At 46.6% G+C, this 15,675-nt stretch overlaps 1 protein-coding gene across 4 annotated transcripts in view; it reads right to left on the minus strand.

Annotated features, from left to right (window-relative positions):
• Positions 1-15,675, minus strand: part of ITGA11 (integrin subunit alpha 11) — a 171,952-nt gene that overhangs the window by 81,336 nt on the left and 74,941 nt on the right. For all 4 annotated transcript variants that reach the window (XM_032764367.2, XM_032764362.2, XM_032764364.2 and 1 more), the window contains exons 9-13: positions 14,335-14,500; positions 13,499-13,569; positions 8,938-9,082; positions 4,935-5,083; positions 851-991 (exon numbers count right to left, since the gene is read on the minus strand). In XM_032764367.2, coding sequence (XP_032620258.1) covers positions 851-991; positions 4,935-5,083; positions 8,938-9,082; positions 13,499-13,569; positions 14,335-14,500 — 672 coding nt within the window. The remainder of the gene's footprint in view (positions 1-850; positions 992-4,934; positions 5,084-8,937; positions 9,083-13,498; positions 13,570-14,334; positions 14,501-15,675) is intronic.

Genomic DNA, 15,675 nt, shown 5'->3' on the forward strand with positions numbered 1-15,675 from the left:
TGCCAGGTGATCTTTGAAGGCAACTTGGCTGCACTTCTGGACAAGCCAGATGTGTATGTGCCAAGGCCCTGCATCTAGCCTGGGATACCCACTTGGTATTTTTGGTAAGACTGCTGAATAGGACACCACGTGCAGTGTGCCACCTACTTCGAGGGCCCAATCCACCTCTCCATTCATCCATCTGAGCAGAGCAGGTGCCCTCGGATGTTCATCTGGCCAAGCAGAGCTGCACCTTGTCCGTCTGTCTCTCAGAACTGAAAAAGCACCTCTGTCCAGTGGAGCAGATAGGACATCTTTGCCTGTCTTAGGTCACATGTAGGTATATCAACACAGCACTTGGGTAAAGAGCTCAGGTAGACATACCCACACTAGCTTTGATTGAACTAGTGCACTAAAAACAGCAGCATAGCCATGGCGGATGGGCTAGCCACCTGACTACAGTCCCGTCCGTGCTCCTAGGTAGGTCCTCAGGTGACTAGCCCGAGCCACCAGCCATGCCGACACAGTTACGCTGCTAGTTTCAGCGGGCTAACTCCATCAACGCTAGTGCACGTACCTCAACCTGAGCTGGAAATTACAACTCCAGCTTCAGTGTAGATGGACTCAGAGTGTCCAAGCAGAGCATGATGGGAGTGTTCCCCTTGCTGGCATGCTTTCATTCTCCCACAGGAGCTGCCTCATTGTCCTCTGGAAGATGCTGGACGCTGACTATACTCACACCCCAGCAGAGTGCCCAGGGCAGAGTGAGGACCATGTCAGACGGTAGCCAAGTTTGAGAAAGGGGAATTGACATGCAGGCTATTTCAAAGCCTCTTCTGGGGCAGGAACAAAGATGGGACAGCTTAATTACCTCTTTTAGAACGTAGACGTACACCTTCCCCCTCTCTCTGCCTTCGCTGAAGTACATGGGGGCACCAACCAACAAAATATCTGTCATCCCGTCTCCATTAATGTCGATGGAATTTATTTCACTTCCAAAGTAGGAGCCAATCTGAAAGAACCGGAAAGGAGAAAATGGTTGGAATGTAAATGAGACCACCACATATTCTGACATGTCCCTGTAATTCTAAGGAATTGAATACCTCAGGGATGACACCCTTGGAGTGAGTGGAATTTCCAGTCTTCTGAACAGAGACACATTAACTTATTGTCTAGACAGATCTCCGGGAAAATAATTTGAATGCTAAAAGATTTAATGATCAGACTCTTTTCCTTTCTCTGGCATTGCTGAGTTCTCTTAGAGTCACATTTTCCTGTTAAACTAGGTTTTGAAGGAGAGATTGTTTAAATGTAGGTACACACGTGTATATTTCAACGGAAGGGTTCCCTCCAAGCCTATGGCGGCTTCATTCTTCTGCCCTGCAGAATTCCTCCCTGTGCAGACTGTATATGCTGGGCAGTCGCTCCAGTTCTATTAGACACCCCTTCACCGTTTCTTCCTCAAGCTACTTTGAATGAATCAGTCCTTCACTATCAAAGGGAAACCATATGGGCTCTACAGACCCCAGCCTGAACCAGAGCAATCCTGAGCCAGGGAGGACCCACCCTGAGCAGGTGCAGGGCATGCACCAGGTGGAGGAATAACTGAAGTGGACACTGGTAGCCCAGGAACAGGGGCGGCTCTAGGGTTTTTGCTGCCCAAGCAGGCTGCCTTTGGTGGCTTGCCTGCGGAGGGTCCACTGGTCCTGCGGCTTCGGTGGACCTCCCGCAGGCGTGCCTGTGGAGGGTCCACTGGTCCCGCGACTACTGCCGAAGCCGCGGGACCAGCGGACCCTCTGCAGGCACGCCGCCGAGGGAAGCCTGCCTGCCGCCCTCGCAGCGCCGGCAGAGCGCCCCCCAAGGCTTGCCCCCCCAAGCATGCGCTTGGCGTGCTGGGGTCTGGAGCCACCCCTGCCCAGGAAAGGGGGCGGGGAAGGTACAGGCTGTTCTAGGAAAAAAGGCTGATGCTGGTTGCTGGGATAGGAGTGGCTACAGCTTTGGTAAGCCTGCTGTAGCAGTAGGGATCTTTCCACCCACACTTTGGGAGCTGAAAGCCCTAAAAGAGATTCCTTTGAACAGGACATTATCAAGTGGAGTCTTCTAAGCCAGCGACCAGGCCCAAACAGAAGAGCGCCAGTCTGGTAGGAAGTGACCCAGGGGCAAGCATCACTTGGGGTAGATCTATAGCTGGTCTGGACACTTTGTCACATACTAGGGCCTTGGGTTGGGACCTGGTGGAGTGGGTGGGCCTGGGTCCCCCACTTTGTCCCCCTGCTCCTCTATAGGGGAGGGAGAGGCCTCAAGTGGGATTGAGGCCTGCTGCACACACCTGGGCTGGGGCCCCCTCCGGGATGCCTAGGCTAGCAGAAATGGGAATGCTAGTGCCAGATCACCTGGTCAGCTGGTCATTGACTGTCTTGCTACATCATATAACTAAGGACGGATCAAAACTCTTGGTCCAACTCCCCCACGAAACGTTGGGAAAGCTTATATCCAGATGGGAATGTTACAGTTTAGGCATGTCTCTATATGGACCACACACAGAGAGAATTTATATGGGCAATATTCTGGAATTCTGGGTTTGCGTAACAGTACCATTGATAACACTCTTGCTTTCTGCCTGGTTGCCAGAGATCGGACTGAATTTTTTTTTTTTTGGAGACGATTAACAGCAGTTTATGCGTAACTAATCTATGTGAGCAGAACCAGCCTGGCCATTTTTCTGCTTCTGGGTAAAATTAACACAGGGTGACGCTCGCCCTGTACAGCATAAAGGCCCTTCAAAATAAGGCTTCAGTGGGACTTCATGCCTGGTACTGGCCCTTTGCAGAGTGGTGACTTTTACTCCCAGTATGGAAAGTTCATGCATCCCAGCAGGCCAAGGAGGCTGGGTAGGGAACAATGGTGTCTGATGAATTTCCAGGCCCTGTGTTGGAATCAGAGGACAGACAGACAACAGAAGGTGCAGCAGATTTATGCAAGGGAGCTGCTTTTAGCACGATACAGAGGCCAGAGGGTGCCAAAGCTGCTGCATTATATGTGGCACGAGTGCAGAGGTGATTTAGAAAAAAAGGAGGCAGAGGCATAAGATAAAAGAAGATTACTTGGAGAAGAAGGAGGTTGCGAGTCTATTTTGCTGTGTCTACGTGAGGATAAGAAACCCACAGCTGGCCCATGTCATCTGACTCAGGCTTGCGGGGGCAAGGTGGGGCTTGGGCTGTGGGTCTGAAAAATTGCTATGTAGATGTTCAGGCTCAGGCTGAACCTTGAGCTCTGGGATCCTGCAAGGGTGGAATGTCCCAGAGCTCAAGCTCCAGCCTGAGCCCGAATGTCTACACTGCACTTATAGCCCCACGAGCTCAAGCCAGCTGACCTGGACCTGCCATGGCCATGCTGTGGGGCTTTTGTGCCTGTGTAGACATCCCCATTGTGTAACCGTCATTGGTCGAGTGAAGCAAGGCCTGACACTTGACCCAATGGCATCTGTCTGTCTGTCTGTCTGTCTTGCAATAACTTTAGAATGCTGCACCCGATCAATTCCAAAATGTCAGGGAATGTTCTAGGCACCAGTGATCCGAACCTTACAGATTTTGGGGGAAAACCAGAAGGAGGAAAATGGGGCCACCGATCCCCTGGAATCTGGTCAGCACAGCTAGTACCTTCAACTGCCTCTAGAATGTGGACAGTTTGGAAAACCCTTTCATAGCAGCTATTAATGCTTTCCAGCACAACAGTGCTCCCCTCCTCAGCTCTGCCCACCTCCCACCCCCAAAAACTTAGCTCCCAGACAGAAGGAATGGTGAGAGGAAGGGAGAGGGCACCGAAGCGCATGCAGGGTGGTGGGAAGAATGGGGGAAGTGGGGATGGGGACACTCAGACCCCTAGCATGAGGAAGGGGGTGGGTGAGGTTGTAGGGAGTCCCTGAAGTAGAGGGGGATGGGAGGGTGGCACACGGAGCACTTGTGGGCGACGGGAACGGAGGGAGGCAAGAAGCCCCTGGTGTGCGCAATGAGCTTTGGGTGACCAGATGTCCTGATTTTATCGGGACAGTCCAGATATTTGGGGTTTTTTCTTATATAGGCTCTTTTACCTCCCACCCTGTCCCGATTTTTCACACTTGCTGTCTGCTATCACCCTAAATGAGCTTAGTCTACAGACGCAACACAGGGTGCAACCTTCTCGTAAGTTTTATGCACAGAATAAGATTCTTTCCATATTCTACTGCACTTGCTGGTGGGTGAGGTGTGGTATGTGTACACCACTGCCCTCTACTGGATAGGTGCCAACCTGCAGAACAGCGTAGCAAAGGCCTTGGGTTTGAAACAACTAAAAATAAACCCCTTCTTTTGCTCACACCTGTCTGAAATAGGAAGACCTGAGTTCTATCCCTGCTACAGCTGTGAAAGTCAGAGTTGCTGGCACAGTGAGAGCCATAAAATCCCTAGCTGGTGATGGATTTGTTAAAATATCTAGCTTTAGTTTATCATAACAGAAAAGTAATCTACACAGGGAGGGAGATACAAGACCACAGAGACAGCACCCAAATCTTTTCTCCAGAATTCATGGAGGGAACCAGAAGCTACCAAGATTGCTTAACAAAATATTGGTAGGTTTCCACTTAGTGGAGTGGGGAAACAAGCAAATCTCCTGATCAGAAACTTAAAAAATTCAGAATAAAATGTAGTGGTTACAGGGTTTTTTAAACCACAAAATGTGTTACAAAGCCTTTGAGCCAGATCTGCTGCTGATGTAAATGAGTGTAATTCTACTGAGGTCAATGGAGCCCATTTACATCAGATGAAGATCTGACCTTTTGTCCATCAGGTCAGATAGATGAGAAATATACATAGGACCCGAGGAGTAATGATAACAATGATATACAGTAGTGCATTCACTCAAGCCTATTTCAGCAATCTGCCCCATAGATCTGTACCATGTATCTCCTTATGTTTTACCTGTTCTCCTTTCAAAGACTGGTGAATAGTTAGGTTTCTGTTGCTGTGCATTGTAAAGATAATTGCTTTCCCACTGTGGTTGAACCTGGGAGCTCCTGCTACATAAATCCTTCCATGCTTTGGAGACATCACTGAGGTGACGGTGTAACCTACAAGACATGGAAACACAAGGTGAGCACAACCTGGAGATGAAGCTCCAAGAAGCACCAACATGGGAATGACCTCCCGGGCTGAATACTGTCCCGAATAGATGTGACAAATGATACAGACAAATCTGGATACCAGAAACCTGCTAAATCAATTACATATTGTGTTTTCTAGCCGGAAAATAAGTGTCCTGATTAGATTTTTCCCATTTGGCTCTGAATAGACAGATGGAATCATAGAGTCCAAGGCCAGAAGGGACCATTGTGATCATCTAGTCTCACTTCCTGTGTAACACAGGCCAGAGAACTCCCCACAAATAGTGCCTAGAGCAGATATTGTAGAAAAACATCCAATCTTGATTTAAAAAATTGCCAGGGATGGGGAATCCATCACGGCCCTTGGTAAAATTGTTCCAATGGTTAATTATTCTCATTGGTAAAAAGTTATGCGGGATTTCCAGTCTGAATTTATCCACATCCATGCTTATCATTTCATTGCTCACTCCACTCTTTGAATCTCTTCCTTTATTGCAACACTGCTGGCTGACCATCTGGTTTTGATTTGTTTCAGGCTGCTAACCCAACTCCAGCTGCCTCCCAGATCAGCAAACTGGAAACGAGGAGTTCTCAGAAAGATAAAATTAGTCAAACAAACCTGACAACTCTAACCTCATGTTTTGAAGTGCCTAGAATTTATTGCTCAGGTCCCTTCATTCCATCTCCTGGATCATTCAGATTACTACTAGAATTTGCAAGGGTTGGTGCTGATAGCAAATCGAATGCAGAATAACATTGCAGTAGCAGGTAAGTCCATTACATTTCCTGATAGCCAGCTTACTTCACGGTTTATGTACAATTATACAAACCATAACACTGTATTTGGATACAAAACATTGAGGCATGATTCCACGCAGCTGAGTGTGGTGCTGTGTAAGGCATCCTCCAAGCAGAGCACAAACCAGGTCTGAGAATACTGCACAAGCGTAAAAGAATTGACTGATGTTTGATGCCAAACTAATGGATGCTATAAAAAGTTGTGACTCCACGGAGAACACTTTAGTAAATAACGCTGCACCTATGAACTGAAAACTCCAGGAGGTCAGTGACTGCCGTTAAATATGGATGTGTCCTGTATACAAATGGAGAACAGGAAACCAGGCAAAGGTTCTGAATTATATCCCCCTGAATGAGCCAGCTGGAGCCCAGTGATTGGTTTTACCTTAGCCACAGAATCTATAGTTCTTGTTCTAAGCTAATCTACTGCGTGAGCCAGGAAGGCAGGGTTAGATTTTGCTAATGAAATTGGTCACACTTTATATTAAGGGTAAATTTATTGATAGTTTACAAAGGGGTTAGAGGTGATTAACACGTTTTAATAAATGTTTAGTCAATTCTTATAGAGTCCAATATATCAATAAAGTGTTTATAATCATCTATCCCAGGGGTTTTCAACCTTTTTTCATCTGTGAATCCCTAAAAAATTCCAAATGGAGATGTGGACCCCTTTGGAAATCTTAGACATAGACTGTGAACCATGGTCTGTGAACCACAAGTCGACAACCACTGTTCTATGGTAACAATCTTTTGTGGACCCCTTAGACAGTCTGCGGACTCCCAGGAGCCCACGGACCACAGGTTGAAAATTACTGATCTAGCCCATCGGAAGATGATGTTGTTATAATAATCTGTAACACATATACTCATGCAAAGCTTATAGCATCTATTAATCATTTATTAATATGCTTCATAAAAGTAACCTTGATCTAAAGTGTGACTGGGAAATCTATAGATCAGGGTTGGCTGAGTATCAAAGTAATTGCACAAGTAACTCCAATGTCTGGTAAATCGCTGTTTAAATGATTACACTGTTCTTGGGCTAGGCAGGTGATTTAGATGTCATCTAGAAAAGAGATAACGACAAACAGTGTTAGGATGCAAGAGGTACTCGCTAGCCTCATTATCACTATATATAAGTAAGGAGAGGGCAGATCACGAAGAAAGGCAGGCACGCATTTATCTGTAATAACAGACTGAGGAGAATTACTGATGATATTGATGAATATCCCTTATCATTATGGAAAACGGAGAAATATTAGAGACGTTGGATAGAAATAGGATTTGCCGTCTATCCTGACGCTGTGTTGGGTGGGGTTTGCAGCGGGTGGAGGATGGAGGACACTGCACGGAGAAGCATTACCCATTAGGGATACAGCATGGGCTCCCCAGAGCAGGCCTAGGGCAGCCATCAGCCAGTGAGTCCAACCAGCTGCTCTCCCTTTGGGCTGTGAAGGCCTCTTTCACTTGCACTCATAAAAGGCAGGCTGAGGGTTGTGGCTGCCCCAGAGAGGGGAGTCCAAAGGGTTGGGCGAACAGAGCTGCTGCATCCTTTCCCCAGTCTTGTGCACCTGCAGGAAGCCACTGATAATCTGGCCTGGAGGGACTTTGCTGAAGTTTTCACCTGGACACTTTTCCATGCAGCAGGTGTACCCAGCAGATGCGCTAGGGCCTCCCCCAGCAAGGAAGAGTTTAGTTAAGGATGGTGTTACATGTTGTCCAGACCAGGGCATTTATGGGACTGAAGGCACTCAGAACCAATTTATACAGGAAGTTTCCAATCTGGGATTTCAGGAATCACACTTAAAGGGGTTAGAATGAGAGGTTCTGTTTTGGCCCATCAATTTATCATATGGCTGTCACCATGTGTACAAAACAACGTCGTCTATACGACTTTGCAGGGCAAGTTCCCGGAGCTCACCTATTTGCACTCAACAAAGGTCAGGAGGGTGGGTGCACAGGTAGTTCTTTGCTCTCTGATCCTGGCACTGTTTGACATGCAGCCAATCCCCTGGCAGGCACCCTGTTTGTCCTCAGCATGGTCTCATTCACCAGCATACCAGTCTACACCAGAGGTCCTCGTGCTGGGGAATCTTGCCACCCCCCTTTTCTGTCACTGGTCCAGGACACGCGATTGCCAAGCTTTTCTCAGACTGTTCTGTTTTTCATATCTGATTCATTTGGGGCTATTAAGGAACAAGGCCAGTCAGTGCTCCCATCCCCAGCCACCGCAGCATGGTATTCTTTGTGTAACGAGAGCTGGTCTTGTGCTATTTGAAAGCCTGTCTCTGGTCCAGGTACGGTGAACACAGCAATAGCCACACAAACTGATACTCAGTTTGTAACAATTAGCATCTTTGTTACGTTCTCCCATTTTTTGGAGGAGAATGTTGTGCCTGGGGGCTGTTATTCTGCCTGGTATCACAGAGGAGAGCTTTGGCATCTTTGTGCTCTTACTGTGTAATCTCTGATTCTGCTTCCTGCCAGGCCGAGAAGACCGTTTCCATGGAGCATGTTGCTCCCAGTTCACATCAGTTAGACTCCATTTTGAAAACCAGGTGTATATTATTGCTCATGGACTCCAACAGCTGCATATAGAGCTGATCTGCACAGCAGATATTTCCTCTTTACCCATGACATATCATCAGTATTTTTAAAGCCCCCATTAAGAACCGCAGGTGACCCAGAGGATCAGAACTCCTGCATGTATATTGCTTCTGTATACTGTATATTCCTGTAGGCTTTGGCTTTCCTCTGGATCCTCCACTAGTTCTATAGTCAGTCGGCTTTATGAGTGAACTGGGGGTAGTATCTCTCTCACACAAGCACAGTCTTGGCTGCCTGCACAGCTGGGTACATAACAATATATTTTTGCTTGGACGGGTATTCCTGTGAGCACTGGCAAATTGGGTCTGCTGTAAAAGAGTCTGCACGTTCCACCTGGCCTTACAGAATTGGTCGAAAAATGGCAAAAATCATTAATTTAATTCGTGAAACCAATCCGCTCTGCGTAATCCCCTTACCTAGGTATGCTCCATGGTTCTTCAGCTCCTCCGGGAATTCCTGGAGATACGATTCCCTATGAGGAATGACTTTTCCACTGCTGGTTTCTTTGAGCACTGCTCCATTCCAGTCATACGCTCCTACGGCCCCAAGCAAAATCCCATCCTGCGGGGAACACAAAACTTTTAGAGCATCTTGTCATCTGGACCTGTGGCTGCTGAAGGTGGTTTCAGTGCAAACACCAAATACCTCATGAATCAAGTCAAACTGAGCAAATGACAGACGGAAACCAGTGGAGATACAAAATCACCCAGCAACAGTGAAGGGTTCCAAAAATGAGCCGACCTTGGGCTTCCTTTTAAGATGCATTTAAAGCCTGAAGCTGCATGGCACTGGTGCAGTGCGGGGCCCACAAGCGCTAGGTGAGGATCCTGTCTGGGAGCACAAGGAAATCCTGCCCTGAACCAATGAAAGCAGTTGCGAGGCGGCCAGGTTATCCTTCCTGGTAGCAGCACCTGGCCACTGAAGGGAGTGTCACTGCTTGCCCTACTTGTTGCACTCAGGGCAAAGTCTGCTCAGATACACCCATTCTCCACCTAGACCCACCCCCTCTTATATTCAGTGCACCTGAAATAAGGCATTGGGGGCACCAGGAGCTTCAGTGTCACACCTGCTCAGGAAGAAGGACACTCAGTGCTTAACACCGCTAGTGCCTGCGTGTCTCTGCCCCCTGCATGCCGGAGTGCAGCACCTGGCACAAGGACTTGCAGGATAAAGCCTATCATCTTTGTTAAACCTCATCCCATTGCTGAGCCTGCAGAAAGCAAGGAAGCCCGATGGGTCCAATCTGCTTTGCGCTGCTCCAGCAGGCAGAAAACTGCCCTGGTGCCAATGGCTCAGCATCCCTCAGGGGCATGTTGGGGTTGTGCCAGGGGCTGCCCTAAGTTACATCGGGCCTCAAACTGGCCCCCAGCCAGCTTCCAGGATTGGGGAAGCACAAAGGTGACATCAAGCAACTTTTCCTATCCCCTTTGGGTCCTGTGCCAAACACAGCAGAGCTTGATCCAGGGATTTGACCCATTATTGACAGAACCCGAAGAATCAGCTCTGGGACTGCTGGTAGCGGCCCTCCATGCTCAGTCCTCAAATAACACGTTGCCGCAGCCAGCCTGTCCTCAGCCCTGCAGAAGTTTAATCATAAGTACAGCTAAAACCAAAGTCTGACTAAGAGCATCCTGATCCAGTGCTAAAAATAATGAAATAAACCAGCCCTTCAGTGCAGGCTGCGGTGCCTTTCATTTCAGAGCAGATGGCAAACTGGGATTCAAAGTTTCCTCAGATAACATCACTGCCCTCACTGCAAACAGCTAGGAGCAGATGGCACCGACCTGTGTGCGCAGCACTGAAACTCTTGCAGGTTCCCGTGATGAGGAGACCCAGCAGGGAGTGGGGTGAGAACCAGGCTAAGTGAAGCACTGTAACGATGATTTCCAAGGTACTAAGCTTCCGTTAAAACCCCTGCCGTGTCCTTTTAGAAATTGAAGGTGGGATTTTCAAAAGAGGCTCTATGACTTGGCAGCACATCCCTTTCCCTGTGGAAGACAATGGGATTGGGCCACTAAACCGCCCCAGTGCCCCGGCCCCACCCTCGTGCCCCAGTCCTGCTCCCAGTGAAATGAATGTGGATTTAGGCAGTGATTTACATGGGAGCCGTCACTACTTCAGTTCCGCATCTGATTTCGAATTGGCTCCATCCACAGCTGTTGATGTTAGGCCGAGGATGCAGTGTTTGGATGTGAAAGAGGGTCAGGGTTTGTGTCAAGCTTGGACTACAGTTTTGGTTTGATGGCCCTGAAATCTCCCCAGCTGGTCTCCGGCAATTTTTACCCCAAGCAATGGAAATCTCCTGAGATCAACTGATTCTACCAGAACAGGAAAGCAGGCTCAGTTTTGGATCAGACCTCAAACCAAATCCATAATATCAGATTCAGATAAGGGGATTCAAATTGGATTCCTTCGGCTCTGCCACACACACGTTCAGAAGGAACAGGTGGGGCGGATTCAAGGTTAAGTTTTGGGCCCCTATCTCTGTTTAAAATGTTTGTTACCATGTATATACAATTATTCCCCTCATGGGACATATGGGCAAATTCTGATTAAAGCCAGATGTTTGAAATCAATGAGAGTAACGAGAAGAATCTAATTAGTTGTTTCCCCTGTAGGAAATGTATCAGCTCTTTTTTTGGGGAAGTTTTCCTTAAATTTTAATTCCTCGGCAGTGTATTTATTTGGCTTGATGACTGTAACTATAGGTTAGAGGAAAAACAAGGAAAAGTTATTCACACAAATCACACTTGTTATTTTCAGAAAGACTGATGGACGTAGCAAGTAAAGCTTCAAGGAAGCAAGTCTCCAAAGCATTCACAGAAAGGTATATTTTTAAAACTACTTTAACGATGTTTCCAATCGAGGCCTGTCTTTTCAATGACCTTTTCATTTCCAAGAGTCCAACTGATCCTAGCAGCATTGTCTTTTGCACCTTGTCACATTGCATTTCAGTAGGGTACTAGATGTGTTTAGAAGAACATCTAGCATTTGAAAGCAGTTAAGCCATGTGCATGAAATCCAAGTGCCAAGTTAGTAACTGAAATATTCTCAGACGTGCCAATTCCTGCAATCTTTTCAGCGTTGGCAAGACTACTAAAAAACTCTGTCCTTAAGCAAACAACAAAGCAAGGCTGGAGACTGATTAAAAGCCGTTGATTCTTCTGGCAGAGAAGTAGCAGCACTGGCTACAGAGAAAGCTCCTCAGCTACCCTTCTGGCAGTACAACGGGTGCTGGACAGCAGCTGTTAGCAGGTGCAGAGAAAGGCAGGATGGAAAACAAAGAGAGGAAACAGAGCTGGAGAAAGTCATTTTCTGGGTAACATTTGAGATTGTGTCTGTAGTCGTGTTTCCATCGCCAAGTTTATATATAACAAATGGCCCCATAATACACTACCTGATTTAACTGCTCAACCTGCTCTCACATTTGGATGGCTGTAAATATTTCAAGCTGTGCTGGGTTTTTAAGGCCAGAACCACCCTCATTTTAGGCTAATCCAAAGTCCACTAAACTTAAGGAACTTAAAGGAAAGGCTCCCATTGACTTTCCTGGGCTCTGGATCAGCCTCTGAGTGAAAGATGGAGTCTTGGATGCAGCCTGAGCACAACACATGGCTTTACTCTCCTTCTGTGTCAAAGGGCCGAGCTCCAGGAACCCCCTTTCTCCTCCCTGCTTCCTGATGTGTCACGTGAAAGGGGCTGGACCCATCCAGAAAAGGAACAATGGCAAGGGGGTCAGACTGTGGCTGGCATGACACAACTGGGCAGTGGGAAGCCACTTCCCAACTTGCATCCCTTGCAGAGTGAGGGTCCCTCTCATTAGGCAGCAGCACTCTGTCAAGATGCAAGTCCCAGCTGGGAAGGATGGGAATGCCAGAGGCTCTCACAGGGTGAAGAGCACAGCATTAGTCGGATGTGGAAGTGCAGGGGACACCGGTAACGCTGCCGTGTGAGTTAGCCATTGCAGTGACTGCCCAGCCAGCCAGCCAGCCCAGCATTTCCTCCAGTCACGCTGATTCAGTCCCATCTCTCCCCACTTGTTTAACGTCCCCGTGGAAAGGAATGGGTTCAAATTCTGGGCTCTGCCATAGATTCCCCCTGTGCCCTGGGACAAACCTCTTATGCTTCCATTGTGAGGATAACAGAACTTTCTCCCCACCCTCCCTTTGCCTTGTCTATTTCAGCTGTCAACACTAGCTTGTATAAAACGTTTGCTAGCCCCTCTCCAGCTAAAGCTATTAACTAAATATATATGTATAAATACTGAGACCACTAATTCTTTTGCCCTCCTATTTCGAGATGAGACCAGTAAAGATGTTTTATTGTGTTTATAAACATTGCTAAACATTCTGGAAAGCTGGACTTCCATTCAAGTTCCAGGGAGGAGTCAGATCGGTTCACAGCGCTGATTCCAGTTATCAAGGAACCTGGCACTCACTGCTCCCTTCGGCTATTCCTACTGAGTAAGTGTTGCCACAAGAGAACCTCAGCTGACGTCTCTGGAATGTACTGGACTGGTTAGGTAAGGTTTAAAAGGAAAGTGCAGGCACAGTGTGTGTGAATGCAACTCCCCACACTTTGCTGGAGTTATGCCAGGGTAGAATTTGGCCCATTGGCTCAAGAGAGAAATGACTTTCATTTCAATGTTCACCCCACACATTCTTAAAAATCAGTGTGTCAGCTCTGTAATGGCATCTCTTTCCATCAAGAGTGAAACGGAAACACACTGGAAAAATTCAGGACACTTACTCTGGGAGTTAGTATCAATGTACAACAGGAAAAACAGACTCCTCCTCAGGGATCAAGACCTTGAGCTATCTCCAAACCCTAACGCACAGCAGAGCCTTCTGGGCCATGTATTTGCAACATGGATTCATACACCATAAAACCAAGTCACTACATCTGCTTTCCATAGGACAGTTATCTGCAAAAAAAGAAATACTTGAATGGGAGAGAAAAACAAATCTGTTCTCTTACTTCCACAATGTGTGATGAAAATCCAGTCTGGGACATTTCAAGTCCAAAGGAGATTTCATTTTTGTTGGTACCTAGAATAAAAAACACGTTAAAATTAAAGACCTGTCCTGGGGAGATCGCCAGTTACCAAATGGAATTAGGCACAATGAACTACTACCTCGCCCTGTAACTTCAGAACAGGAAAGGCCAATTCCTCAGCTGGGGTAAACTGGTGTAACTTCACTGAAGTCAAGAGAATTACCCTAATTCACACCAGCTAAGGATCTAGCCCAGTGAATAAATATGGCAAGTTCTGCCTGTGTAGCAGAGCCTCATTTTCTCACAGTTGTCCACACAGTTACAAAGGAATACGGGTTTAGATGATTGCACCTTACATATGCTATATACCTTCAGAATATGGTGACTTTTCACTGCTTATAACATGGCCAAATCTGAATGGATTTTCATGGGGTCAGTAAAAGGCACCAAACTGACTGCCAGACTATCCCCCGGCAAATTTCAAAAGCCTGCTGGAAGCATTAAAGATCTTCGAATAAAGATTGCAAAGATTTTTTCATAATGGAAATATTAGGCAACCTTAATTTGGGAATTGTTGCTGCTCCTCTTATGTCGGAGGTACACTGTCTTTCAGTGCAGTTGTTTTAATTTACAAAGCATGATGTTATTAATATTAGGAAAATGCCCAGCAGACTCTGTTCTAGTTAGAAGGTCAAATGTTTGGTTGGCTAACAAAGAAACACTCAGGTTTATCCTAAAACTGAAGATGGTCTGTAGTAATATGCGGAAGTTAGAAACACTATAAACCAATTAGAATGAAGGAAATGTACATCACTCACCTTCCAAACTAAATATCCTCTCTCCCAGTGCATCCACAATATCCTTCAGTGCCGCTTCATCTGTGACATTAAAGAAGTGCTTGTCATCTGGATCACTTGCTATAAATTTTATTTCTTTCAAAAATGCTGCTGGATTGATTCCTCTTCTATTATAATACCCCAGAACCTGGATGTGAAAAACAAAAATAAGTCATCTAATTTTTCCACATAATGGACATAGCGTTCCCAAGATGCCAAGGGGCAGGTTCTCAAAAGGGAAGCCTCCCTCTGCAAAGGTGCCATAGACATCCTTAAAATCAGTCCCTGCATTTTGCACTTGCAATTCAATGACAGGCTGAAATCAGGAAGTGTGATGGGTTGGGTCACAGAGATCCCCTTGGGACAGTCACCTGATGTGCTGAAACTACCTCTGAGCTCCTTTTCCCTGCCAGCTTGGGATTCCAGAACCCTGCCTTGTTGAGCCAGACACACTAGCCTGCTGCAGCAGAGACCCAGGTCTGGTCCACACCCCCAAAGCTGCAGACTTGAACCAAAACTGCTCAGCAAGTTACCCATCTCCAGCACCGAGACACCCAGCTCCCAATAGGATCCAAACCCCAAATAAATCTGTTTTACTTTGTATAAAGCTTATCCAGGGTAAACGCATAAATTGTCCACCCTGTATAACGCTGATAGAGCGAGATGCACAGCTGTTTGCTCCCCCAGGTATTAATCACTTACTGTGGGTTAATTAATAAACAAAAGTGATGTTATTAAGTATAACAAGTAGGATTTAAGTGGTTTCAAGTAATAACAGATGGAACAAAGTAAGTTACCAAGCAAAATAAAACAAAACACGCAAGCCTAAGCCGAATACATTTAAGAAACTGAATACAGGTAAATCTCACCCTCAGAGATATTCCAACAAGCTTCTTTCACAGACTGGACTCCATCTTAGTCTGAGCCCAATCCTTTCCCCTAGTTCAATCCTTGTTAGTTCCAGCTCAGGTGGTAACTAGGGGATTTCTCATCCCCTTTGTTCTGTTCCACCCCCTTTTATAGCTTTGGCACAAGGTGGGTATCCTTTTTCTCTCTCTGGGTCCCCACCCCTGCCTTCTAAATGGAAAAGCACCAGGTTTAAGATGGATTTTAGGACCAGGTGACACGATCACATGTCACTGTGAGAACTCATTTTCCATTCTTTCAGGGTTGGCTTGCATGTACCCAGGAAAGTTTGTGAATAAAAAGAGCCATTCACAACCAATTGTCCTAGTTAATGGGAGCCATCAGGATTCTAAGCCACCATTAATGGCCCACACTTTGAAGTCCTATGGTAACTATGCAGAGTAATACTTTAGATTT

The sequence above is a fragment of the Chelonoidis abingdonii genome, chromosome 9, assembly GCF_003597395.2.
Source record: "Chelonoidis abingdonii isolate Lonesome George chromosome 9, CheloAbing_2.0, whole genome shotgun sequence".
In the NCBI taxonomy this organism is placed as follows: Eukaryota; Metazoa; Chordata; order Testudines; family Testudinidae; genus Chelonoidis; species Chelonoidis abingdonii.